The sequence below is a fragment of the Pinus tabuliformis genome, chromosome J (genome assembly GCF_031772625.1).
Source record: "Pinus tabuliformis cultivar Carrire ecotype Pingquan chromosome J, CPIR1, whole genome shotgun sequence".
Lineage (NCBI taxonomy): Eukaryota > Viridiplantae > Streptophyta > Pinopsida > Pinales > Pinaceae > Pinus > Pinus tabuliformis.
Window position 1 is genome coordinate 959,279,286 of NC_142295.1, and position 27,790 is coordinate 959,307,075.

General features: G+C 38.8%; 1 protein-coding gene across 1 annotated transcript in view; it reads right to left on the reverse strand.

The window, feature by feature from the left end:
- LOC149230005 (nuclear pore complex protein) overlaps nucleotides 1-27,790 on the reverse strand; it is a 396,423-nt gene that overhangs the window by 235,927 nt on the left and 132,706 nt on the right. Inside the window, exons 7-9 of the mRNA XM_089381174.1 lie at nucleotides 25,859-26,017; nucleotides 1,276-1,368; nucleotides 1,118-1,183 (exon numbers count right to left, since the gene is read on the reverse strand). Of these exons, the coding sequence (XP_089237300.1) occupies nucleotides 1,118-1,183; nucleotides 1,276-1,368; nucleotides 25,859-26,017 (318 nt within the window). The remainder of the gene's footprint in view (nucleotides 1-1,117; nucleotides 1,184-1,275; nucleotides 1,369-25,858; nucleotides 26,018-27,790) is intronic.

Below are 27,790 nucleotides of genomic sequence, written 5' to 3' on the forward strand. Positions count from 1 at the left end.
TCATCCAAGTCATTTTCTGAAAGTCTAGAGCATAGATCGATCTCCTCAATTAATTCCCTTAATTAACCACTTTTTCTAAGTTGGACTTAGGAAATATTTAAATGATGGCTAATTAATTTTAATTAAGGCATTTCACAAGCTTATTTTTCAAACCCTTTTCTGTTCTTGGAATCTCATGTTCCTTAGCCTCCTAGACACAAATTGAACCTAGAACACCTATCTGATGCTACTACGTCATCCAAAAACTAACACAAACACTTGAATATGCTCAAATCCTCGTGTTCTCAAACAAAGGACCATACATCAACAAATACGGCATCACTGATCATAAATGTTCCATCAAATCCTCCATAATGTCCATGAAATCAACAAGCACACGAACTGTCCCCAAGGGTCTTACTGATAGGAGAGAGAGACAAATGAATCAATATACTCTTCTAACCATGTGCATTTTTTATAGATTTTACTTGCCAAATGTAAAAATCATAGCTTCTGTTAAAATTCACTTCAGGGGACTTGCCATCGCATTGTAAAATTAAGTTTTATGTATTTAAACATAAACTCTACTCTTTAATAATAAAAATTATCTATTCAATCTTTGAACTCTATTCTATAATATTGGTTTTATCAATTCTATAGTTTTAAATACGAAACAAAACATGGAACTGACTAGATAAAGCATCTAATTACAGCACGCAGAAGTAGTTGCAATTCTCTACACTAATATCACGTTAAACAAATTAGATTTGGCATTAGAAGATAAAATCAAAAGGTGGCTAAATAAATTGAAAGGAGAAAAAAGGTATCAGCGTTGTTGTCAGCATCCCTAGAAATGATACCATTTAATCTAAATCATTCACCACTCACTCAGGCTGGAAAAGAAACTAAAATTCTACTTGAAAATTATATAAACAAACAGTTGGCTAGCTGTGAGAAATTAAAAAAAAACGGATAGCACAATACTGTTTGGATTTCTTCATAACCATAGAAAATGTTTCCAAGCATCAGCAACATACTCAGAAGCACAATAGCAAGACCATTTCCAAAGTCGGCGCTGCTATAGCCAAGCCCACTTTCAAGTCAATTGCTTGTAACGTTCTGTTCTTCCCACATTTACGCAATGCCTCAATGGAAGGACAAGCATCAAAACCACTATTAACCACACAATGGCAGCTCTCCATGCCTTGCAATAATGAAAAGAAATTTAAACAATTTTAGAACAACAGGAATATTGATGTCCATTAAAAAGAATAACATCCTATATATCCTACAAACCTGGCCAGCAGAGCGACAAAGATCACATGCTTCTTTCAACCTTCCTGCTCTAAGTAATACCCAGACATCTTCCAGGAGAGCTTGCTCTTGTTTCTGTCTCCATTCAAATTTTAGAATCATTAGAAAACCATAGATTTTAAAATGCATATGCATTTTTACAGCACACCTAACCAAATAGTAAATAAGAGTAAGTGAAAATACCAAGAAAGAATATTCCTAAAGGACATTACTAAGCACCTGGTCAGTCATGAGGGATTTGGACATAAAGGTCAAATCAAATCAACAAGAACTGTGAAAAGATTGATATTGTCAACCTTAGTGTAAAGTAACAAGAATAAACAAGGCATATATGCAATGTGCATTCCTTCACTTCATGAAAAAATACAAAGTTGTTAGTAAACTTCTAGTGTTTCTCAGACAAAATTATAAAGGCCGACTGCTTTAGATATATCAGTGGTTTCACATCCTAAAGCTGATTATTCTTTAACAGATGAAAATTTCCAAATTGAGTGGGATATTCACAACAGAGATTATGATACAAATTTCGATAAAATATATACCTGCAATATCCACTATTACCATCTCCAATTATTGAACCCCTTCATATCCTCCACTATTATTATATCAATCATTTAAGTTTTAACCACTTCATGTCCTATTGTAATGTGCCTTGCTGCAGTCACAAAATGCCATAGGCATTTAAAAGAAAAGGGATAAAACCATATTCTCCAAAAGAATAGAAATAATAACTATCAAATGTGCATGATACAAGAATTGAAACACATGCAGTCAAAATAACTGTTCTATATATATATATATATATATATATATATATAGTACCCAAGAGATATGACTATGCTAATAGATGCAACAAAACAAGTGTCAACCTCCAGTTTGCATGTGCAACTAGAGGGTTAGCTTCCAGCTTGATTCATCTCACTGCCCCATCTACAGGTACATCCAAGGATTCATATGGTTCAGGGCATGCTACATGTTGAGTTTCAATGGATTCTGAGAACTTGTTATTTTTAGCCATTCCTCTAATTTATTCGAACCAGTGTTCCAAGGCCCACATCTCAGATGTAGAGACATACTCTTGGTTCTTGAGAGCTCATGATTCCAATCAACTTCACTTCAGAACCATGCAAGCTGTTTCATGCAAATGCAATTTTTAAGAGGTTGATCCTTTTCACCGTGAAATAATTCACCTTGTTATTATTGTCATGAAAGCCTATTTGCCTGTCTTAAGATGCCCTTCTTAAATATGGCAAGACAATATGCTATTAATGCTATTGTACCAACACCAAGCACAAAACTAGTTTTTGAAAGCTCCCTCTCTAAAAGTACACCCTATTATCACACAAACTTGCACCCCTTGTGCAAAGCCCTCACAAGGTACTAAGGCTGACTGTAACACAAGTATTGCCACTGTCACTGAGACAACTACTTCCCTATTTTCAGCGTGTGACAAACTAAACACAACAGAGGCTTCCCTAATAGCACCTAGGGTTCCTAAGGCAAAACAAGTCATGTCGAAGGTCACCTATGTTACTACCAAATTATAACCAACTTTGTTATGTGAGTAGAAGATCAAGTAGATTAATCAAGGCACATTTCAGAATTAGGTTAAGAGTTCTCTTAGGCAAGTTTGGAGGATTTATGAGCTGATTATCAAATGTATTTGTTCCCAAAGCATTCCAGATCTGAAATCTACTATCTGCTGCTATAAAATTTGTTTAAATATGAATCAAATTGTAACATGAACAAGTAAATAACTGCAGGATGCTTAAGCCCTTAAAATTCAATTTGTGGTTTTACTAGGCTAAGGTAAAAAGTAAACCTGAAGTCACATGGAAGACACATAACAGCCACTAAAAATGAATCAATTTGCTCATTTTGATGCAGCAATATAGGGCAGCAAGACAACCTTTGCAAAATAAAAGATTTCCAACAAAGACCATGCAAAATCTACTAAGATATCTAGGTTCTGTAGCTGAAAATTCAAGGGCAAGCTACAAATTTTCAGATCTACTTTAAAACATAAAAGAAAATTTTGAATTTTTGATTTAAAATTGACTGGAAAAATAAATAGACTAGTGCCTAGCTTAATATTGGGCATATAGAGCCAACCAAGGTTCCTCTTGACAAATTGAAAGTGAAGCTAGAATAATAGTTAGGTTTGACCACTTCAAACCTCCACCAAATCACCCTAGTAGCCTTAAAAATTTCAAGATCAACATGGGGAAGGACTTTCAAAGTGATAATAAGAGGCATGATCCATGTAAGAATGCTATCTGAAAAATTTGCTAAAATAAGTAGCACATCATTCATCTTGGTGCACATTGGACTCCACTAGGCCTCCTCAATGGCCCTTAGACCTATTGTATTTACTATTTTGCCCTCTTGATAGGCTTATTGTTGTATTATGGAGCTATCTGGGTGGCCTTGTCACCAAGTCATGTTATTTTCGCACATTATTTTATTATTTGAGGCATTATTAGGCCTAATTATGCAAACCGAACTCTTTAGGGAGGATATATATTGAAGTGGTGATCATTACATTTGATCATCACTTGGATTTGGACTTGTATCTCTTCTTGAAAATTTCGTTAGCCTTATTGATGGACAGATTTGGATATTGATGCATTTCGATGTTTGGAAGAGCTTATTGTTGATCTTGGAGCTTTGATTTTCTTGTCTATTGATGATTGGAAGATTTACGTTATACTTGTAATTGTAATTTCATGGTTTATATCTCATGATTTTGTCACTTATGTAATGTATGAAATTTTCGTTCATGAAGCTGAGAAGCTTCCTTAATGAAATGTAAATTTGTTATTCTTGTCTTTGTGAGGGCTTTTTCATATGTTTCATGCAAAGTATGGTGAATAAATATGTTTCAGTTAAGCTCGTCTACTATCAACATTCAAGAAGTCCTGATGATGGATCCTTGTTGGGATTTGAAACGTTGACGAAAAATGGTTTTTATTGTGGGTTCTCCGGTAACTAAGTCAAATATCCTAGGGGTATATGAATGCTCATAATTACCTTGATAAGTCATCAATTGCAGCATCAAAGAAGTGTAAATTTTCCTAGTGACCTAGTTGTTGCCTCTAGGGCCCTGCAAAGTTGTTAGGGCGATATAAAGGTCTTTAAACATTGAATTTCATCAACTCCATTTCTCCCAATAGGCTAGCCATTGGTGTAGTACTAGGTGATCACAAAACGAAAATAATTCTCACATCCTTTCTTCTCTTTCTAAGCCCTAATCCTAGTAGGCCACCTAGGGCATCCAACAAATTCTATTGCAGCCATTGAAAGTTGATGAATCTTGCTCTAGAGTTGCGTTGGTGAGTCCTTAGGAGGTCCACCAAATTTGTGGCTATTTCGATTGTGGAATCTTGGGATATCCCAAGCCCTAGCTCGGAAACCATTTCCCTAATTTGCCTTTGGTAGGTGGCTCCATCAAGGATCATAGCATTAAACGTTAAAGTCAAATTTTATTTCTTTGATCCTTTTCTCCTTCCTCACTTGGTCAAGTCCATCCATTTGAAGTCTACCCTGCATCCTTGACTTCGTTTGGGTCCACTAGGGATTCCTTGTGGTCCCGCAACCTTGACACTCCAATTTCACAAGGATTGCTTAGAAACCCTATTCTTTGGCTTAGGGCACTTCATATCAAGGCATAGCCCTCAAACCTAGCTCTAAGTTCCTTTATATCCCTTCCTGGAGAGCCATCCATCTTGCTTCCAAGGCAAGCAATAGCTATCATTAAAGACTCTCCTTTGAATAGGCTTGGAAATCACTACTACACGTCATCGATACATTTCTTCTAGTGATTTCCATAATACTAGGACTCCCCCCATCGGTGAAAGTTCATAAACAACAAGGAGCCTTAGCTGAGGTGACAATGGGCTATTGCTCCATTCTTGCCACTTGACCTAGTAGTTGCTCTATAAGAACCCCTCCTAGGACCCCCTTGCTAGTTTGAGTAGTAAAAAGGCCTTCGCCTTCTTCCTTGGACCTATTGAAGAATGTAACTAGGTTTAGTCTTCGTATTTATATTTGAGTCAAAGAATGAAAAAGAAATTATTATTATTATTACAATGACTTATTAAAGCATGGGTTTCATGCTTGGGTCATCATTTTATAGATTAAAGTCCCCATTGTGGACTTCTAGGTTTTACACTGAGTCATTAGAGTCATTGTCCATTTAATGAGACCCTTCTTGGGCTTTTGAATCATGTAAAAAGAATTATTATTGAGTCAAAAATGTAATTTGTCACCTCCACACCAAGTCGGCCCTAGCTTGATGAAGTCGGCCTACAAGAGGACAATTTGACCCACAGAAGAGGCTATATAAGCAAGTGCAGTTCGATCTATTTGGAAATCACCTTAACAAGTTTGATACACATCAAGGAAGTGCAGAAAAAGTGTGAAGTTCAAGGATAAGAAGGAAGTGCAAGTCGAAGTTTCTGGGTTATCTCTCTCTCTCTCTCTCTCTCTCTCTCTCTCTCTCTTTTATGTGAAGTTACTTGGCTATTTTCTAGATCAAAGTTCTGTTGTTGGGAGGATCGAAATTCTGAATATGTTCGGTTGAAGATTCTGCTGCTGGAAGGTTGAAATTCTGGATTTGTTGGGTCGAAATCTTGTTGCTATAAGGTCAAAGATCTAGATCGAAGTTGTTGGAAGGAAGGGCTAGCTTGGTGGTTGGAGGAGGTTTGTGTCTAGGTTGAAGAGTCTTGGATTATCTCATCTTAACTACTGAAGGAAAAAGTTTGACCGGGTTTTCCCCTAGATAGGGGTTTTGCCCTACCATAGTGCCTACATCTTGTGTCTCTTGTTCTTGTGATCTTCATACACACATAGTTTGGTAATTGCCTAACGAAAGATAATATAATAAGGCAACATATAATTCATAAGTAATTATCAAGAAAGAGAAATCTAACCCTAATTCTACTAGCACTAATTTCTCAACAAGACCTTCCAACAACCTTGTTTTAAGACAAGTTCTAGGGAAAATTAAGGAGAAGGCTTTAAACTTATATTAGGCGTCTTAATTAATATCAATCAAGGCTCTTGCATCACACCTAGTTTAGTCTTGCATTTCATTTATCTAACATTATCCCTCTTAACATATCTTTACTTGTGAGCATTTAAATTATTTGTGCTTGTTCATTATAATTGTTATATCTTTCTAAAGTACAAGTTATATTCGTCTTGCAAGATCTATATTGTTGTGTATCTCTCAATATTGTGTTATCTCTTGTACTAACACTCTTTCCTACAGCATTGCCTATTTGGTAACTTGAAGTATTATTTTCTCATTTGCGAGTGTTAGAAATTATAATTCATATCTAAGCATTGTTATAAGGCACTTGTCTATCATCTTATCTATATTGTTAAGTGTCATATTGATCTAATTGAATTTATCCTTAACATCCAATTTGCTCAATAATAATCTTACTTGCTAATCAATTTTAAATCAAGTTATCTAGAGAGGTAATTTCCTTGCCCTTAGTCTCCTAGAACTTGTTGTTTTCAACAAGTTTTCCTTTATTAACCATCGTTAGGGACTACCCCCCTTAGCTTGCCTAGGATAGAGCTTAAACAAAGTGAGCAAGGAATAGGTAACAAACCCTACTCTGAGTGTTACACCATAAAGATTATACCTTGTGCGTTGGAAACTTTTCCAACATTTAGGTGTACATTTTAGGCAACAACATTGTTTGGCATTGTTACCAGGGATAAGTTTTCTTTGACTTGGTTGTATGACTAACACTTTAGTTCTTGCATCTTGGATTTTTAGAATTAGATACATGTTCAAGTGGCAACTGCACTTGTTTTATTTTCTGAAAGAATTTCTACTAGAAGACTTCTTCTTATAGACTTCTCGTTAATCTTGAACAGGAAGCTCTCTTTAATATCCATTTTCTTTTTCAGGGTCCAATTGAATAAGACATCACGGATGACTTGTTTGCTTCATGTAATTCTACGAACATTCAAGGTTACCCACATGCTTTTCAAAACCATGACATCGACAAGTTGCCTACTTTCCAAGCCAATAGGGCAATTAGTGCTAGGTCTCATATTAAGTTGCCCCTACTCTGAGCGTTGTAGAAATTTGAATAATATAACGCTTATTCACAGAGATTATCCTGATTATACACCATTTGTGAAATGCATACATAATACATAACCTCCTCTACCATTGATCATCAATTTGCAAAATTAAGAAACAATCGCATGCGCACATTGATACATCAATCACACATATCAACACAGTATGTACTGGGGAAAGCATACAGCTGAAAACCCTACTATCTGCATATTAAAATGATAGAGAACATGTAACAATACATAGTACAATACTCCTCACAAGTACTCAGTACTATCTCCACCTGCTACACACAAACTAGCTCAGATCTGAACAAGTCACGGGTTCAAATCTTCTCCACTGTTTGCCTGCCTCTACTGTGCAATCCAAGTTGAGAATAGATATGATCCAAGTTCGAATTCCCTTGGCTTGTACTGTGCAATTCTCATTGGCAATCTCAACCAATGATTGTGCAAATCTCATGCACAGCTGTAGTCACAACTTATAGCAGTCTCACCCTTTCACCCACCTCTAACACTTGTCTCCACTGAACTGTCCATGCACTGAGTTAACTGATGTATTCTTTAGTTGATTTATGAGTTAATAATTAGTGAATTAATTAATAATTAATTCACATAACTCATCACTAGTGTATTTGGCAGTTAGACTAAATACAACTACTTCAACTAAGTCAAACTGAACACAACTCCATCAACTCCTCAATCAACTCCACCAAACTCAATCACTTGAGTTCTAACTGAAGTCCATCATGCAATAGCTCAACTAACCCATAAGAAAAGTGTATTTCCTTCTGGCAGTTTCATGTGCCACATCCGTAGCTCGAACTGAAGTGCTGCAAGAGGATAAAATAATGTTTATAGTCCAAATATTATTAAGAGCTAATAATATTCGACTGATCCATTTTTAGACTCGCAGTCTAAAAATAGACTCCGCCCATATGTCTAAAAATAGAGGTCCATCTATTTTTACCAACATGACCAATCATCCATAAATAGCATCCTGCAACTCATAGACCATGATCCATATGTCTAAAAATAGACATAGTCTAAAAATAGACTTTGCACCAAAAATAGCCTGCGGGCCCACTTAGTGAAGGCGACTTCTTTTCACTAAGCTCCATCATCTTGTTGCATTTTCAACACTCCCTCTCAACAAGATATGGATTATCTGCAACCCCTATCCTGCCTCTGTGGTATTCGAATTTGCTCCTGGTGAGCGCCTTCGTCAAGATATCAGCATCCTGATCCTCCGTGGGAATGTATGAAAGTAACATGATTCTCCGCTGCACACAATCTCTGATATGATGGTACTTGATGTCGATGTGCTTGGATCTATCATGAAATACTGGATTAGCCGAGAGTTTAATGCAACTCTGGTTATCACAATAAATCACAGTAGGCTCCAAGTGTGACCCGAACAACCCGACCAGGATCTTCCTCATCCATATAGCCTCGCATGCAGCCAAACTTGCTGCCATATACTCGGCCTCTGCTGAACTAAGTGCCATGGATCTCTGCTTCCTGCTGTACCAAGAAACTGTTGTCGACCCAATACTGAAGATCCCTCCAGATGTGCTCTTTCTGTCCGTTGGGCTCCCTGCCCAATCTGCATCCGTGAAGCCACATAGCTTCACCTCATCCTCCTGTCTGTACCACAATCCATATCCCGATGTGCCTCTGAGATAACGCAATACATGCTTGCCTGCCTTCCAGAAGAGCTTGGTTGGCTTAACCATAGCTTGTGAAAGCTGGTTAACAACATAGCATATATCGGGTCGTGTATTGACCAAATACATAAGCGACCCCACCAACTGTCGATAAACAGTGGCATCCACTACCTCCGCTGCAATAGCATCCTCCTTCCTCCAACCTCTAGGAAGAGGAGTATCAACAGGCTGCAACCATGCATGTTGAACTTCTCCAGTATCTCCCGAGCATACTTACCCTGAGAAAAAAATAGTCCATCACTGCTCTGCCAAATTTCCAATCCCAGGAAATAATGAAGGAGGCCAAAGTCCTTCATCTCAAACTCTCTAGCAAGATCCTCCTTGCATGAAAGTATCAACAGCTCATCTCCCGTCAAAATCAAATCATCTTTATAAAGTACAATGATTAGCAACTTACCCTCCACCACAATCTGGTATAGGTTAGGATCCGCCTCACTCTTGGAGAATCCAAGTCCGGTGAAATAACTGTTTATCCGTGTGTACCAAGCACAAGGTGCTTGTTTCAACCCATACAGCGCTCTCTTGAGCCTGCACAAATGCGACTCGCTGCTGAAGATCTCGAAACCTTCGGGTTGCTCTATGTACACCTCCTCCTCAATGACTCTGTTGAGGAACGCAGTCTTCACATCCATCTGATGGATGTGCCACCCCATCTGTGCTGAGAGAGCAAGAATCGTCCGTATGGAAGAATACCTTGCGACAGGTGCAAAGGTCTCCTCATAATCGATCCCCTCTATCTGTGAGAAGCCTCGGGCAACAAATCTTGCCTTGTACTTCTCCACACTCCCGTCAGCTGCCTGCTTCACTTTGTAGATCCATCTCGAACCCACCACTGATTTCCCCTTCGGTCTTGGGACAATCTCCCATGCACTATTTCTGACAATCGAATCATACTCTTCCACCATGGCCATCTACCCATGCAGGATCCTCCACAGCTTCCTCGAAAGAGTATGACTCAGTCACGACACATTTGCTCACAAGAGCCATGTATCCAGTGTACCGATCAGGTGACTGTCTCTGTCTACGCTGTGCTATAGGTGGTCCTACAACCTTCTCTGCATCTTGAGCCAGTCACTCAGCTTTTGTAGTGTGCTTTCGCCCTCTGATGGTTGGCGTTGCATGAGTGGTCTCTTCCACTCCATGAACTTCATCTTGTGGCTGATCCACATCCTAAAGCTCATCCTTAGGAACTAATAGCTCCTCATCTGCATGCAAGTGTGGCTCCCTCTCAAGCGAACACTTCATGGCTTTCTCCTCCTGAAATTTGATATCCCGTCGCACAACAGTCTTGCGACTGTCTGGCAAATACACACGATAGTTGTGGGGCGTATCAGTGTACCCCACAAATATCCCAACCTCTGCAGTCGGCTCCAGCTTCTTCCTGGCATCCTTCATCACATGCATGTAAACAGGAGAACCAAAAATCCTCAAATGGGAAATATCAGGCCTCTTACCAGAATAAGCCTCCTCGGGTGTACTCATGCCAAGTATCTTGTGAGGACAACGGTTCTGCACATATACTGCAGTATTGCATGCCTCCGCCCACAAGTGAAGGGGTAGGCCCTGATCATGCAACATCGCCCGTGCAGCACCCACGATCGTTCTGTTCTTCCGCTCAGCAACCCCGTTCTGCTGTGGGTTATGGGGAGCTATGAGCTCTCTTCGAATCCCTTCTGTGCTGCAGAAGTCCTTGAACTCGCCAGAGATGAATTCACCACCATTGTCGCTCCTAAGAGCCTTCACCTTCTTCCCCGATTCCTTCTCGACCAATGCTTTGAACTCACAGAACTTTGAGTATGTCTCGCTCTTCTTCTGCATGAAGAAGATCCAGCACTTTCGAGAGAAATCATCAACAAAGATCACATAGTACTTGTGCTTTGCTGTCGAAGCTACTGAGAAAGGTCCACACACGTCTGTGTGAATTCTCTCAAGGATCGTCGTGGCGCGACTATCCTTCTCGTGAAAGGTGGCTTTCACAAATTTTCCCAAAGTACACCCCTTGCACTGATCTGACTGTGCAAGAGTGCCTTTAGGAAGCCCAGTAGAAATCTGCTGCAGTATCTTCAAGGCTCCATGGTGAAGGTGGCCCAATCTCCGGTGCCACAGCTCGCCATCATCCCAGCTCACCAATCCTTTTGCCTTGCATGCCATTGTTGCGCAGCCATCTACATGCAATTGATAAAGGTTCTTGACTCGAACCCCTATCTTCCGGGTTTCTCCAGTTGTCTTACTGCGCAGGAAAGCCTTTCCCTCGCTGAAGACAACATCATATCCCTTGTCTTCTAACATCGCCACAGAGATAAGATTCTTCTTCAATCCTGGAACATGCATCACTTCCTTCAATACGAAGGGTTTACCAAACTCCCTCTCAAAGGAAATGGTACCGATACCGGTCGCACTGTATCTACCATCATCGCCCATCTCGATGTGCACTCCAAGATCTTTCTCATCCAGATCAGAAAACAAATCTCGATCTCCTGTCATGTGAAAAGACGCACCACTGTCCAAAAACCATACCGATCCCATCACACTTGATACCAAGCATGCAATCAGCGAAAAATCCAGCTCAAACTGCGAGGCTAAGGCCTCTCCCGCTGCAAATCCAGCAGCTTGCTTATTTTTCTTCTTCTGCGGACAATTTGTGGCATAATGTCCATGCTGGTGACAGTGAAAGCACTTCACCTTGGACATGTCCTGCTTCTTGCCTTTCGCACCGGAATGAGAAGCTTTCTTGTTCTTCCCCTTCTTTGCTTTGGCAGCCAAAGCGCAATTTTCTTCGTCAGATGCCTTCGATGAAGATCTGTCCCTGGTATTCCGCCTAATCTTCTCTTGCACAAGATCAGACCAAAGTCTCTCCCATCCTGGCAATTTCTCCCGACCATTGACAGAGTCCTAATAGGAATGCCAACTCTTTGGAAGACCAAGGAGAGCCAAGCTCACCAAGTCCTCATCATCGGCAGTCACCCCCACACTTCCCAGCTCATCCCGGCATTGGGTGAACTTCGTGAGATACTTGGGCATACTGTCTCCTTTCTCACACTTAATGTTTCTGAGTTTATCCTTGAGCGCCAACTTCCTCTGGTCGCTCTTGCTTTGGAATAAATCTGTCAACGCTTTCCACATCAAGTAAGGAGAAGCCTTTCCATGCAAGCTGGATACAATGTGATCCTTCACGCCCTCCAACAGAATCCTTCGACACTTTGTTGTCTTCTTTTGCCAAGCCTCAACGTGAGCAGCATCAGTAGGCTTTGGGACCTCAGCCTCTATGAACTCCTTCAACCCATTGTCATCTAACACCGCCTCCATCCTGTCTTTCCATGCAATATAATTTGAGTTGCCTTCAAGGGCATACTCGAATCGCAATCCGTTGAAAGACATTTCAACTTCGACACCAGGAAAACACTGCTGCAAATTCGAATTCCACCAACACAAAACTCAACCGCTTCTAATCTAAAATTCGTGAGAACAAAGTATTTCTCGTACAGAGATTGACTGTATGGGCATTTACCGGATATCTCACCTTCCAAAAGAAGGATGAATCCAGAGGCTACTTGGCTCGGTTACAGACTCTGCTTGAAGAAATAAAATGTAATCACTTTCTGAATAATAGATCCGACGATCAACTTCGTTCTGATACCATGTAGAAATTTGAATAATATAACACTTATTCACAGAGATTATCCTGATTATACACTATTTGCAGAATGCATGCATAATACATAACCTCCTCTACCATTGATCATCAATTTGCAGAATTAAGAAACAATCGCATGCGCACATTGATACATCAATCACACATATCAACACAGTATGTACTGGGGAAAGCATACAGCGGAAAACCCCCAACTATATGTATATTATAATGATAGAGAACATGTAACAATACATAGTACAATACTCCTCACAAGTACTCAGTACTATCTCCACCTGCTACACACAAACAATCACACATATCAACACAGTATGTACTGGGGAAAGCATACAGCTGAAAACCCCCAAATATCTGTATATTATAATGATAGAGAACATGTAACAATACATAGTACAATACTCCTCACAAGTACTCAGTACTATCTCCACCTACTACACACAAACTAGCTCAGATTTGAACAAGTCACGGGTTCAAATCTCCTCCACTGTTTGCCTGCCTCTACTGCGCAATCCAAGTTGAGAATAGCTCTGATCCAAGTTCGAATTCCCTTGGCTTGTACTACGCAATCCTCATTGGCAATCTCAATCAATGATTGTGCAAATCTCATGCACAGCTATAGTCACAACTGATAGTAGTCTCACCCTTTCACCCACCTCTAACACTTGTCTCCACTGAACTATCCATGCACTGAGTTAACTGATGTATTCTTTAGTTGATTTATGAGTTAATAATTAGTGAATCAATTCACATAGCTCATCACTAGTGTATTTAGCAATTAGACTAAATACAACTAGTTCAACTAAGTCAAACTGAACACAACTCCATCAACTCCTCAATCAACTCCACCAAACTCAATCACTTGAGTTCTAAGTTCTAACTGAAGTCCATCATGCAATAGCTCAACTAACCCATAGGAAAAGCGTATTTCCTTCTGGCACTTGCATGTGCCACATCCGTAGCTCGAACTGAAGTGCTGCAAGAGGATAAGATAATGTTTATAGTCCAAATATTATTAAGAGCTAATAATATTCGACTGATCTATTTTTTAAATAGCCGTCTAAAAATAGACTCCGCCCATATGTCTAAAAATAGAGGTCCATCTATTTTTACCAACATGACCAATCATCTATAAATAGCATCCTGCAACTCATAGACCATGATCCATATGTCTAAAAATAGACAATCTAAAAGTAGACTTTGCACCAAAAATAGCCTACGGGCCCACTTAGTGAAGGCGACTTCTTTTCACTAAGCTCCATCATCTTGTTGCATTTTCAACAAGCATTGCGCCACAAAGATTATACCTTGTGGGGTTGGAAACTTTTCCCACATTTAGGTGTACATTTTAGGCGACAACACACTCCACAATCTAATTGAGCATATGCAACATTTTAGCATTATATATGTGCCCAAAGCAAGTATTTTATCATATACGAATATCAATGTGTTCAAGCATCTAACAAGGGGCATGGAACATTGTTCTAGCCATGTTTTTAGAGCCCATTATGTTAATTTCTAAGCACCAAGTTCAGATTTAAGCTTCCTACAGCTCTTTTATCCCCATAAATTACTTTAATTCCGCAAATAAATTTTCTATTGTTAAATAAAGTCTCAAAAACGTAAAACATAAATGCTCTACTACTTTTAACTCAGAAAATTAGAAGCAGAGTTTCACTAAAAATCAGTAACAAAAAATACAATGAAATTGCCCTAAACAAATTCTCCTTCATTAAATTTTGGCCTTGAAAATTAGGGGCTCCCTTAGCACAGAAATTGGCCGGCAAAAATAGAGAAATTACAACACAAACAAACCTAGAAATATTCAAAAAAAATCCATTGGTAGCAATCTCCTTCTCCCACACGTGCCAAAACACCCTACTCAGCCTCCCACATGTGGCTGATCATTGTCCTTGCACTTTGGTAAAATTTTGTAGCTCTTTTCCTATGTCTTCATCCTCTCCAACCTACAAATCTTCATCCTCTTCATCCTACAAATAGCTCTCACAAGTCTACTGGAATCTCTCCAAATGAATGTGTCTTCATCCTCTCGCCTAGGCTCCTTTTATAATTTCAAATTGAGCAAAATCCCTAACCCTCAATCGCCAAAGCAATACACGGCTAGGATTAAATCCTAACCCACTTAGTTCAATGGTTGAGATTAGATCTAAGTCACTTGAATAGTTAAATATTTATCCTTACAAATTTGCTAAATTAGCCAACATGTAGTGAGGCGGTAGAATTTTGCCCTAGTTTTATCTTGCTTTCTTCTTCAAGAAGGAAAAGGGCTAGGGTTTTCAATGAGTTTTCAAATATTGAACACAATTAAATAATTGCAATATACGGATAAGAATACAATATCAGTTCTTCACAATGCAATTTAATAACCCTTCGTCCAATAATAAAATCCAAATTACAAGTAGAATAATGATCTCACAATATTCTAATACAGCTCCACATATAATACCTAAACCAACAAATCCTTGGTAATTTACTCTACAGTAGAATAGTAAGAAAAAAACTAAAATCCATATGTTCTCACACTAGCACTTGTCGGCGTTGGATTCCTACAACAGTACAATTGTACGACTTTTATTTAATAGTTAACCCTTGAAGAAATTTATGCGTACACTTACTTCAATTCAGTCGAAATCACAAAAGAACGCTCTATTTTACAGGTTTAAAACTGATTTGGAAATCATGTTCTTGTCACAGAGCAGCACTATATTTTCTCTGATTCAAGTACTTTAGTTACCCGAATTCAAATCCATCCGTGTAAGCTTTTGAGCCCTCTCGTCTATCGGAAAAGATGAATCGTTACAATTTTGTTGATCTTCCTTTCGGATTAGGGTTTTGCTTCAGAACTTAGGTATTAAACTTTATTTGTTATCTTGTAAGATCAATACTCCTACTTGGCTCCTCGTTGTGTTATGCTCCACCTATTGTAGGTTTTAATGCCCCTCGATGATCGTTCTCAAAATCGTGTTGCTACTTCCAAGGTTTAAGACCAAGTTGGGAACATTCGCTACTTCTTTAGAGCCTTCGTTGACCTATCCATAATTTTAGGCGACGAAGCAGAGGCTGAAAGGACCTCGTTGCCTTAACCAAAATTCTAATTCCAATTAGTCCAGGAAGGTCGAAATAAAAAACAAAACTCTTGTGCCCAAAACAGAGTATAGTCTCCAAATTTTCGTTGCCTCAGATAAATCCTCTTGCCCGAGACAAAGTGGAATAAGATGTCAACTAGGGTACAATCTTTCACCACCGAAATTGACAAAGAAAAGAAGGCGTTTAAACCCTCAAAGCTAATGCTCAAAAATAGATGAAATGATCCACACTTGATGCCTCCATATGAATTCAAACCTCCTCTATTTATAGATTTTCTAAGGGGTTTCATCTCTTTTCAATTGATTGAGTGACCCTTACTCAAAACCCCAGTTTTTTGTTTTTTCACCTAGTAGACCCAAATTTTGCCCAATAATTGGCATTTATGGTTTTTATCCCCTTTATGGATAACTATAGCCCACCGGGATGGATAGGTTAATAAGTCCTATTTGTCCTCAATTTGTAAAGCACATTACACAACAATAAGCAATTACTTCATTAATGTGGTTTTCCTAAGTTAGACTTTGGAAAGAAATGAAATTAGATGTCTCTCTCAAACAACCACCTAAAGAGGACTTCTCCTACACGAAAGACACTAGCCTATGCAGAAGACCTTCCAAAGCTACAAAAACAATACATTAAGCAAACATTGCTCATATGCTTGAACAAAATTCCAAATAACTATATTGTTGCTCCCCATTGTTACAAGGTTACAATTATACATTCATATCATTGTAAAGTGTGTGTTCTAGTTAATGGATCAATGCACAAGTTAAGGGACAATAGGTCTCAAGACTCAAAACCTTGAATGTGTAAATCGGACATAATCAAAACTTAGTATGCAGTGTTGGTACCAATTAGGCTTAAATAAAGATCAATCAACCTTCAACAAAACACACACACACACACATATATGAGTTTTTGTCCAATGTAGTGCATTGTAGTTAACAGTCAATAATCATAGATTTGGAGCAATTATATCTATTTTTTATTTTTGGTAGCTTGGGAGGTACTCCAAGCCTGGAGGATCGAGGATTTGGAGGAAGGAGCTCCACAAGGGGCCTTATGGGCTTGAAACCCAAGCTTGGGGTTTTGCACCCATCGATGTTGGGGACAAAACAATGGAGATATTTTGACATGCAATGGATGAGGATGATAGTGCACATCGAGACGAATCCGACGCATCGAAAATCATCTGATTTTGAGTTGTGGTTGCAGAGATATGAATTTTTGAAGTTAAGTATGGGCAAATTGTTTGGAGAAGTACGGTCGGCCTTGACATGAGGTGGCCCTTTCCTGGGCTAGATGCTGCCTAGAGACTTGTATGAAAAGAGGTGAGTTGGACCTCATTTCAAAGAAATCCAAGTGCATCCAAACAAAATAGCTTTGAAATCAGACAGAGAAGGAGGCAACTAGGACACAAGTGTTGGAGCTCAAGTTTTGAGGGAGGATACTTATGTTGAAGGTGCAGATTTCTGAGCAGCAGAGCCACAGCTCTAAAGCAACTTGCGTGGAGGCAAGGAGGATGATTTAGGGCAGTTTATCCCTTGAATGGAGTGCGAGTTTCTTGCAGGTCCTAGCACCAGTTAAAGGTAAGGATTTTGGAGTATCTTTTGTGTGTGTTTGTGTGTGGAATCTCTACTACAAGTCGTTGCAGACTGTTGTAGCAAACAACAGGTGATTGGAGAAGGGTTGGGGGTCATGAGGCCTTGTGGAGGAGGCTCTCAAGAGTCCACATTCATCTCCAAGAACAACGCAGGTGTACAAAGCTGGTGACACTCCAAACAACAGTTTTCTTGTGCCTTGAGGTAGCCCTAGGTTGTTGTAGCAAGTTGTACACAGTTGGGTGGTTTTGTGAGGTTTCCAAGACCTACAATAGTGCTGGAAGAAGACTAGAAAGGCAGTGAAGGAGAGGCAAAAATTTGGACAACAAAACAATGATTTTGGAGCTGTGGTTTAGGGTTGTTGTGTGCCCTAACCAATCTTATGCATGCACAAAAATCGAAGGCAAGGTGGCAGCAACAGGGAGTTGCAAATGTCATCTTGATTTGATGATTGGATGCTAGAGGATGAGGGTCCTAGGAGAGGACATGTTGAGAAGTCTGTTGGCAGCCAAGAGGAGGGGTTTCCTAGATGATTGGATGCCCTAACTAGGAGCAGATGCTACAACAGGATTGGTTTGTTGGAGGGAAACATGAGAGTGGACCAAGTGTGGACGTGGATTGGGCATTTATGGTCTGCTAGAGGACAACGTGATAGTGCCCAAGTTGGAGCCCGGTGTGCACCATCTTCATGGACTTAGGTGGTTGCTAGAGTGGCAGTAGTTGAGCTCAAGGTTTGATCAGCCAGAGGAGCAGTTAAGCAGTCGCAGACTTGTGTGTGGATAAGAACTTCTACAACAGATGATGGTCAGTCCTCCTAGCTCATGTTCATTGTGGGAGATGGGCATCTTGCGGTGATAGGTGACAACCCTCCGTGCCTTATGTTGGTCTTCATTGGAGTAGCGCAAGAAGACCATAGTGGGTTGAAGTCCCTGAGTAGCTGAGGAACAGCAGTGGGTAGATTGAGAGTTGTTCACAAACAGAGTTGTTAACAACTCAACAAGAGTCTCAACATGTTGTGCCCTTGATGGACTAAGACACAACTAGTGAGCAGATTGGATAGGCGAGATTCAATGGCCAAATGGACTTGGATCATTGGCAGAGGCAGTGTTGCAGATCGGGAGACGAAGGATCAGGCAAGTACAAGGTACGACCGAAAGGAGCTGAGAGAGCATGCGACAACCAGATGGTCAAAGTATCTAGTTGAGGGTAGATTGGTTGTCCATGGGTTGACACCAAGCCCCAGTTTGTATTCTTGTATCATTGGACGTATGAGGGCCATTATCCCTAGTACGGGAGCCCTAAACTGTTGTATTATTTAGTTGGATTAATATAACGAAGTTGGGTTATTGTACACATTTGTAAAAAGTTGTCTATATTTTGTGCACTAGTAGATTTACTGTTGTTTATATTCCGTTGTGCAAAGTAGTTTCGTTGTGATTCTTGGTTTGGGAGCGTCAGAGATTTAAGACTATCCCAGACACCAAGATCGTGGAAAAACAACATATATATATATGAGTTTTCGTCCAACAAAGAATGTTGTAGTTGGCAATCAATAATCATAGGTTTGGGGATATATATATATATATATATATGTTTTCGCTCAACGAAGAACGATGTAGCTAATAGTCAATAATTATAGGTCTGGAGCAATTGACTATGGATAGTTTAGTAGTGTATGGGTGTAAGTTTGTTCACACAATTTCCGAATAGAGCATGCAATGCTAATATCAAGCCAATTGGGAATCAAATCAATGTTGAGGTAAAATGAATTGGTGTATACATGCAATGGTATTTGTTATAGCCTATCATTTACTTAAGCAAACACCAACCAGTCCATAAGCTCAATATGTCGCAATTGAATTCCAATGATATGGTGAATCAAACTAAATTAGTGATTTAACATTCGCATTGAAAACCCAAATGGGAAAACCTACAAAGAGGTGTTGCAGATATAGCTAGATGCTTTAGTACTTTTCCGTGATCTTTGACATTTAACAGTCAACCTAGGTAAAGGCAAGGTGATAATCTTCAATGCATCAAAGAAAACTCTATCAAAACACCAATTCCTTTTCAAGGGCCTCACTTTAATCTTTGACATGCTTGTCAATCTCTCACAAAGGTTATGGATCCTTTGTTGCTCTTGAGAGATTGGGTTTCCGTCATTGTTTTCAAGGCATTCCGTCCAACATGATTCTTATGGATTCCCTTATTCAACCCACAGTTCTCTATGGCCCAAAGGTTTGAGGTCCTTATTTATTAGAGGTCGATTGGGCTTAAATTAAGAAAGTGCAAACTCTTCTCCTTCAACAAATTATGAGATTCTTACAGATGCATACACATCATCCTTGTAGAGTTTGGTACTCACCCATTTCGGCTCAAGACTATTTTTTGTCTATTTCACTCCTGCATTACGTTCAGAGTTTCATCAATGCAATGAAGGGTGGAGACCAATACCCATACTTGGCCTATTTCCCCTCAAAGTCCATTACCTTGTCTCACCGTCATGGTCCCACCAAGCGCTAGTTTGCAGGGTTCAAAGACCTTCTAAAGTCTCTTGGTATCTCAATGGATCAACTTCCTCCATTCAGATACGCCATGGATTCACCAGGCCACCCCCTACCTAATAGATAGGAATTGTATAGTATCCTTTGAGATCACATATATAGACAATTTGTGCAGGTCACTTCGACAAACCCTCGAGGCAGGTTACAGTCAAAAATGGCCGCCTATAGTTTCCTTTGAGATCATATATACAGACAATTTGTGCAGGTCACTTCGAAAAACCCTCAAGGCAAGTTATGTTCAAAAATAGTTGCCTATGTTGGACACATCATAAAGGTCGGGGGGATTCATTATCCAACCTGGATACACTTGTTACCATTAGACACACCCTCTTTGTATCCCCTTATGCCAGTTCCAAGTGGACTCACATAAACTTCAAGTTGAGACGAACCATTAGACTGTACAAGCAAAGAGGTATGCTAGTTGGGCCATCTTCATGAAGTAGACACAGAGGAGCATTTCATATTCTGCCACCCCATTTCTTATGAGATTCATGGGAAAATCCATTGTTTGTTCAGGGGGATCCAGACCCTATCCAATATCTTCCGTACCCAAACTAGAGATGTCTAGCCCTTTACATGCAAGAGGCTCTCAAACTTCATGTCCACATTCTCTAGCCACCTCCTAGCTTCAATCCCACTCAGTTGATTACTTCCTTCTATCTGGTGCCCCCATCAACTGAGGGCACCAAGCAACAAACTAATCACAACATTGCATTTGACTCTAGATCGAAAGGACATGAGGGAGCATCCCTACTCCCCAAAGACCTCAAAGACATTTCCAAACTAAATCTCTTTCCAAAAGGAAAACAAGATCACCCAGAAACCAGTAGTGGGATATTTCTTCTAGACAGCAACACAGCGAGCAATCCAAATCCTCCTACAGCTCTTCCTTGGGACACTATTCTATCTCGAGTTTTCTTCCTTCAACCTTGAATGTTAGGAGAGATAGATCCAGTAGACCATGATCTAGCTCTTGAATCTTCTCGATTTGTACATCTCCCTCCCATTCTCACTACTAGCACTTGGATCCGAGGGTTTTCTATGTTTTAACATAGACCTCATGCTTCGCTTTTTGTTCTTTATATAGGAGACATTTTGGTACCCTTGCTTTGTATCAATGTCATTGTACTCAGCAGTCCCATTGAAAATTACTATAATTATTTGTATCTTTATCTTTATCTTACTCAACGACAATGTTTTGCAGATTAATCTAAGTTCTCATCAAATGATTGTCCTTGTTCCGCATGGACAAACTCCTCTTGTCCTCCAATCTTTGAGCAAACTTCAATCCAAATCCTCATTCTTCTGCTACTGCACCCTTTTTCTTCAGCTAAAAAGTGAGTGAATGCATCATTAGTGAGCACTTAGAGATCACTTCCATGGAGAAGCTCTAATTCTATCGTGGCTTTGTGGGGAAGTAAAACTCTTGGGAAGGATCCAATCCCATTCAACTTCTTTTTCTATGTAGCTTGGATCTCTCGAAAATGTCTTTATAGCTCTAGAAATAAAGAGTGACATTGTTCGTGGTTAGTTTATCAATTTGGATGTACTTGTTTGCTAGTTCTCTTCCCTTCATTGTTGCACAAATGAGGTTTAACCTCTAATTGTGTGATTTTTTTCTTTCTTGACTCCAAGTCCCTTGGGATTTGAGCATCGATCCATCAAAAAGAAATAAACAACATTTATTTAATGTTTTACAGTGGTCATATTCACATGTTTGTAGGCTAATCTTGTAGGTTTGAAAGTGCAAATCCCTGGTTTACACAAAAAACAAGGTTTGAGGATAATTTGTGTAAATTTGTACATTTGAGCTTGTTGTTTGCTTCTTTAATACGTAGAAATCTAATTTACAGCAAGTTTTTTTCTAAAATCTGAGCTTGTTTTGGGTGGTTAGCATTCATATTTTACCTTGGATATTCTAGAAGGTCCCTATTGTGGCTAGCATGCACTAGCCTGACACAAAGACGAACTGGAACATGGTAACAGTGATCTGATTCCTAGTCAGCTTGTTATCAAACAATTTCAAGTAGTAAAAGCCCCTTATTTCCTTGATATGGCTTCGATCAAGTTCAAGCTATTCTCCAAGGTCATCTAGGAAGTCGCTATGCCCTCTCACCCTTACACCTTCTGACACCTCTCCCATGCTCCCAAACCAAGCTCCTATGCAATGCACCACTGGTATGATGAGGAGTGTAAGCTCCTCCACAAGCAATTCCAATGCCCTCACTTTTATGACCCCCCTCTCAGTCCCTGCCTTCGAAAAGCTTATGGATATCTCTTTTGTGGTAAAAGGCAGCAATTCCTTTTGATTGAGAAAGATTAACATTGGCAAGTGCTCTTTCATTCTCCTAAAACATTTTGGTGTATCCTTTTTCCAAGACAAACTGCTCTCCCCCCTAACTTGGATTCTCAATTCAATTTTTCTCTTGCTACATCCCACACCCATACCGGGGAGCAGCCTCCAATCCACATCGTATCCCTTGCTCCTTGTCATATATTCTCTCAAGGAGGACCAGGAGAGTCCTCAAGATTATGAGCACTATATAGGCTCCTAATGAGTAAGGATTTCAGGTAACTTCCTCAACACAGTATCAACTTTTTCAATTCCCACATTACTAATTTCCTTTTTTTGTTGTTTCTTTTGGATTTCCAGAGTCCTATTCCTATCATACCCTGATTTCAAATCAGTAGTTAGCTCAAGTCTAAGCAATCACGGGACCATTGTGATCAAACACACATTTGTCAAGCTTTATGCCATAGTGATTCACTTGTGGCTATCCAATGCTTGACCAAAGACACCTTAGGGCCAGAGCAAAACCAATTTATGCTTGGGTAATTATGAATATAACTATGTAAAAGTAATAAATATAGATAATAAATAATAAACGTAATAATATGTAAATAAGCAATAATTAGTTAAACAAAGAGGCATGTCTAAGGAGACATGACCGTTCATAAAGGGACACCTGCTTGGTATATAAACAGGCCCCTGAATTAAAGTGAATAAGAATGATGATACAATTGAGAGTGAGGGGCCTACTTATATACCAAGCAAGTGTCCCTTTCTGAACGGTCATGTCTCCTTAGACATGCCTCTTTATTTAACTAATTATTTCTTATTGACATATTATTATGTTTATTATTTATTATCTATATTTATTACTTTTACATAACTATATTCATAACATTGTCTTCTTCTTCAAAAAGCTTTGTCCTCAAAGCTTGTTGATGAAAGGGCTTGATCTCTTTTTCTGCTACGAATGTCTTCTCGTCTCGGGACAGTCATCTTTGTCGATACAAGTTGATATGATCCTTGGAGTGATATATAAAATTGTCGCACGGAGAAAGGATCTGACCATCCTAAATTAATCTTTTGTGAAATCTTTTGATTACTGGAAACTTGTGATGAACTGTTATCACTGGACTGAGTTGTGCGCACTTTAGTATTCTTCGGAACATAAGTTTGTTGTTTATGTTTTGAGTGATACGGATTCGTAGATTGATTGAAATGTTTGTTCTTGTGATTCGGATGTAGATAAAGAGTTCTTTTGGTTTCCCTTATCATGTGTGTGGCAAGATTCTGATTTATTTCAGGTTCTGATGTCGTCGAGTTGGTTACAAAATCTTCACTTGGAATTTCCTTCGTCTCAACATCTGAGTGTGTTTTTTCTTTAACTGACGTGTCTTCTTCTTGAGTTGTGATATTCACTAGATCATGTTCATTCCATTTTCTTCAACTTGAATTTCTTTATTTGAAGAATTCAACGCTTCCTTCTCAATAATTTGTTGTACCTTATTTTCCAACGACTTTTTGTCCTTCTTAAGCTTCTTAATTTGTGTTAATAATTTTTCACTATGGTCTTTAAGCCGAGAAACTTCTTCATTTTGATCAAAAGTGATTTTGTCAATTTCTTTTGCATATTTTGTAATACTTTTTTACCTTCTTGAAAAATTACTTTTGAAATATCTTGTATGTCTTCGGGTGTTACTGAATTTGGCTTCAGTGTAACATCCTGGAGTGTTATTTTCTTCTTCCTGTAGGAAAATGTTAAAAACTTCTTTTTCGTATTTAAGATGAAGGATCCTAGAGTTTCCATCCAGGGTGAACCCAAAATAATGTCACCTTGATTGCTCCATAGGGTTTGAACTGAGAATTGCGATATAAATGTATAATCCCCAATGTTTAACTGTAAATTGGTTATGTCATATTTTTTGTTGCCAAAACAGTCTAATTTTTCGATTATATTTGACTCTGGAATCACTAATTGGTTTGCGATTTTAGGCGTTATATAATTTTTATCTTCAGCAGGTGAGATAGCAATAGTGACATCTTTTTCCGCAATAGACCCTTTAATTCTAAATAGCACTGAAGCATAATTACGTGAAGTTTCTGGAAATCTTCCTTCCTTCAATTCCGAATTAGATGCCATTTTGCTTGTCAGATGAACTTGGGGTTTTTAGAAATAACTCTTTCTAAAATATTACTATTATATCTTTCACACCACCTTCTAATGAATCACTCCTTTTATTTTTCTTTTAGTCTTTTTTGTGTTATATTTGAATTTTAACCTTTTGTCTCTCCTAATTAATAACTAGATTTCAAAAAAGTACCTTTCTCCAACTTCATTAAATTTATTCTTTCCTCTATCTATATATATATATATATATATATATATATATATATATCAAATTGCAATTTCTTTAATCTTTAAATAAGGACTTCAATATTTCTATAATGCAAGTCACATTATCGATCATATATAAAGGGTCACGACTTATAAACCAGCCCTGAGGGTTAGCTCAATTGGTCGAGTCCCCGTCATTGAAGTACTTTTGCTATTGAGAGGTCATGGGTTCCACTCTCTCCACACTCTCGGGGTCAAGCTCTATGGTTGAACCGGAAGGAAGTGATCCCTTCGGGTGGATTTGCTTGGTACAAATATTCTGTGGACATAGCAGTCACTAATATCCAGGGTCTCTGAACCACAGCTAAAAAAAAAAAAAAACTCTACAAAGATAAATAACCTCATATATATGTGTGTGTGTGTGTGTGTGTTTCCCAAATTTCTAAAATTTTGAATGCCACTTTTACAAAACTTTTACCCATTTTAGAAACCACTCCCTCTTTCTTGGTTCAGGCAACTCACTGTTAACATAGATCTTGGAAACTTACATATGCTCTCACATCAAGCTACGAACATATACATTTCCTACAAAATATGAAACAGTTAAATTAACTTAAAAGAACCAGTTGAATTCCAGACAAAATATAATTAGATGTCTACCTACATCCAATGAGGAAGGCATACCAGAAATTAACCATATATTATGAGAAACATCTCTGAAACCAACTAACAAGAGAAGCTGGACAGAGAACACTCAGCACAAATATACTCCCATTTCTTGTCATCATAACCTATTGATCCTAGGCAAAACGTGGGCCTTCTCTATTGTAGATTGACTCAATTATCTACTTTATAAATACAAATTCTGGTTGTATATTTGATATATCATTTTTCTCTGTCACTTATTTGTAATAAATAAAGGCAAGTTCTGGTTATGCAACGAGTATTGTGAATCTGTGATGAATCACTAAATGTCGTTTCCATATCTACGAACATTAATATGTTCACAGTTTTTCAACCTTGATGTTCTTAACTCCACAAGATATTTAAAATTACACGCGCACACATAAATACTGATTACATTATTGTCCACCTTAGTTTGCCACAAAAGCTAAAAGAATAAGAAAGCTAGAGCCTAAATGAGAGCATAAATATACATTCAGACAGCAAAAGAACAGGAACAATGTGGCACCTGATCTTCTGGATGAATACGAGCTTGTTCCCGTGTTGGCGCATCAAAATCCAAATGGTGGACAAGCATTGAACTCCCAGACCTTTTTCTTAATAGCCGCTGTGTTTGATGCCAGACACCTGACTTGTGAAGATAAGAACCAGTATACCATCCTTTTACCTGAAAATGGTGTTGGCACAATGGAATTAATAACCATCAAGGATAATGCATGAAGAAGACTTGCATTTTCCAAGAAAAAGAGAAACATTCAAGGTGAAGCCAACCCTTTTCCCAGAAAATAGTAGATAAAAATGTAGTCAAAATTTCACTTTAGGCAACATACTGCAGAAAAAATAAATCCATTGCATCGTCACAAATCATAGAAAAAGCATGAACTCCATAGCAAACTCTTCAAGAAGAAAAACTACTGCATGCTTTGGGCCCGTTTTTCATAAATTACTCAAAGCACTGAGAAGACCCACTATTCTGTCGCAAAAACAGACATATAAGTCGTAGCACCACCTAAATTTTAGAAATTCATGATTGAAAAAAAAAATATTTGGAACTGTTATCTAAAGTCTTTTGGGATAATTTGGACTGCACCCACTACTACACTCCCACTTAACCTTGCTTCATGTATGATAAAAGATAGTGAAAAGATGCATGCCCTCCTAGTCACAGACATAATTCTACCGGGGTGCATAGTGCTATTGCCCCTTGAAAGTGAATGCATTATGTTATCAAAAATTAATATTCTAATTTCTAATACATTGTAACTATACTTATTGCACATTTGAGAATATATTTCATATTAACAAAAGAGGGAATAATAGGGAAATATGTGCGAAGAGAAAATTTCAAGGAAATTAGGAAATATGAAACTACGAATCTACAAAAGCAACAGAGATTTTGAAGCATGCACGCAGAAATTAAGTGTGATCTACATGTCAAGGAAATTAAAAGAACATCCTTGATCAGCACTCATTCTGGCAGACAGGATAAATGATAAAATATGACTTGATTCTTACTGATTGCTCATATTAAGAACATTCCGCGTTGAAAATTGGCAGCTGAGGGAGCAATTTCCCCGTTAGGGAAGCCCAGCAAACCCTAAAGAGACCCCACTTGCACTTGGAAAAAAAAAAATTCCACATGGAAAAATATTATTTTTATTACTGGACCAAGTCAACTTAAAAAGTGCAAATTGGCCTAGAGGAGAAATTTGACCCCCAAGATCACATATAAATAGACCTAACTTCACATCACTTGGAGGCATCTCATCACACATCACATCTTCTTTTATTTGGTTCATACACCTCTGATATTGCAGGGCCGAGTTCACGCATGCAAAAGGAAAGGGCGAGAATTCTGTCGACCAGCTGACTTTCTGTTTTGGGCATCTTTGACCAGAGTTGAAATGGTTGACCGATTTTTTGGATCTGTTTTGGAAGGCCATATTCTGGAAGACTTTGGCCGATTTTACCTGGGCCCTTTGACCATCTTTGACCGCAGATTTGAAGCTAGGCTTTCTGTAGGTTGACTGTTGACTTTTACCGATTTTTGAGGCAGATTTGAGGACTGTTTTGACTGTGTTTGACAGATCAAAATAGACCGAATTTATTGCTGCCTTGACCGAAATTTTCTGAAAACTTTGGACCATTGACTTTGACTAGTTAGGACTGCTTTGACTGCTGTTGACTGAACTTCGACAGGGCTGAAATTTGCAGAACTGGTACTTTGACCAGATTTGACTTTTATACTCATCTTTGATTGAATATTGATTTGCTGACTTGGTTGGTCAAGGCTTTGACCTTTCACTAGTAGTTGGATGTTCTTGGACTATGTATCTCTGCTGAACATTTGATGAACATCTAATAGAAGAAGAATTTGGTTGGGTTTTCCCCCTTGTGGGGTTTTTCCCAGTCTTTGACCTAAAACTTTGTGTCTCGTTGA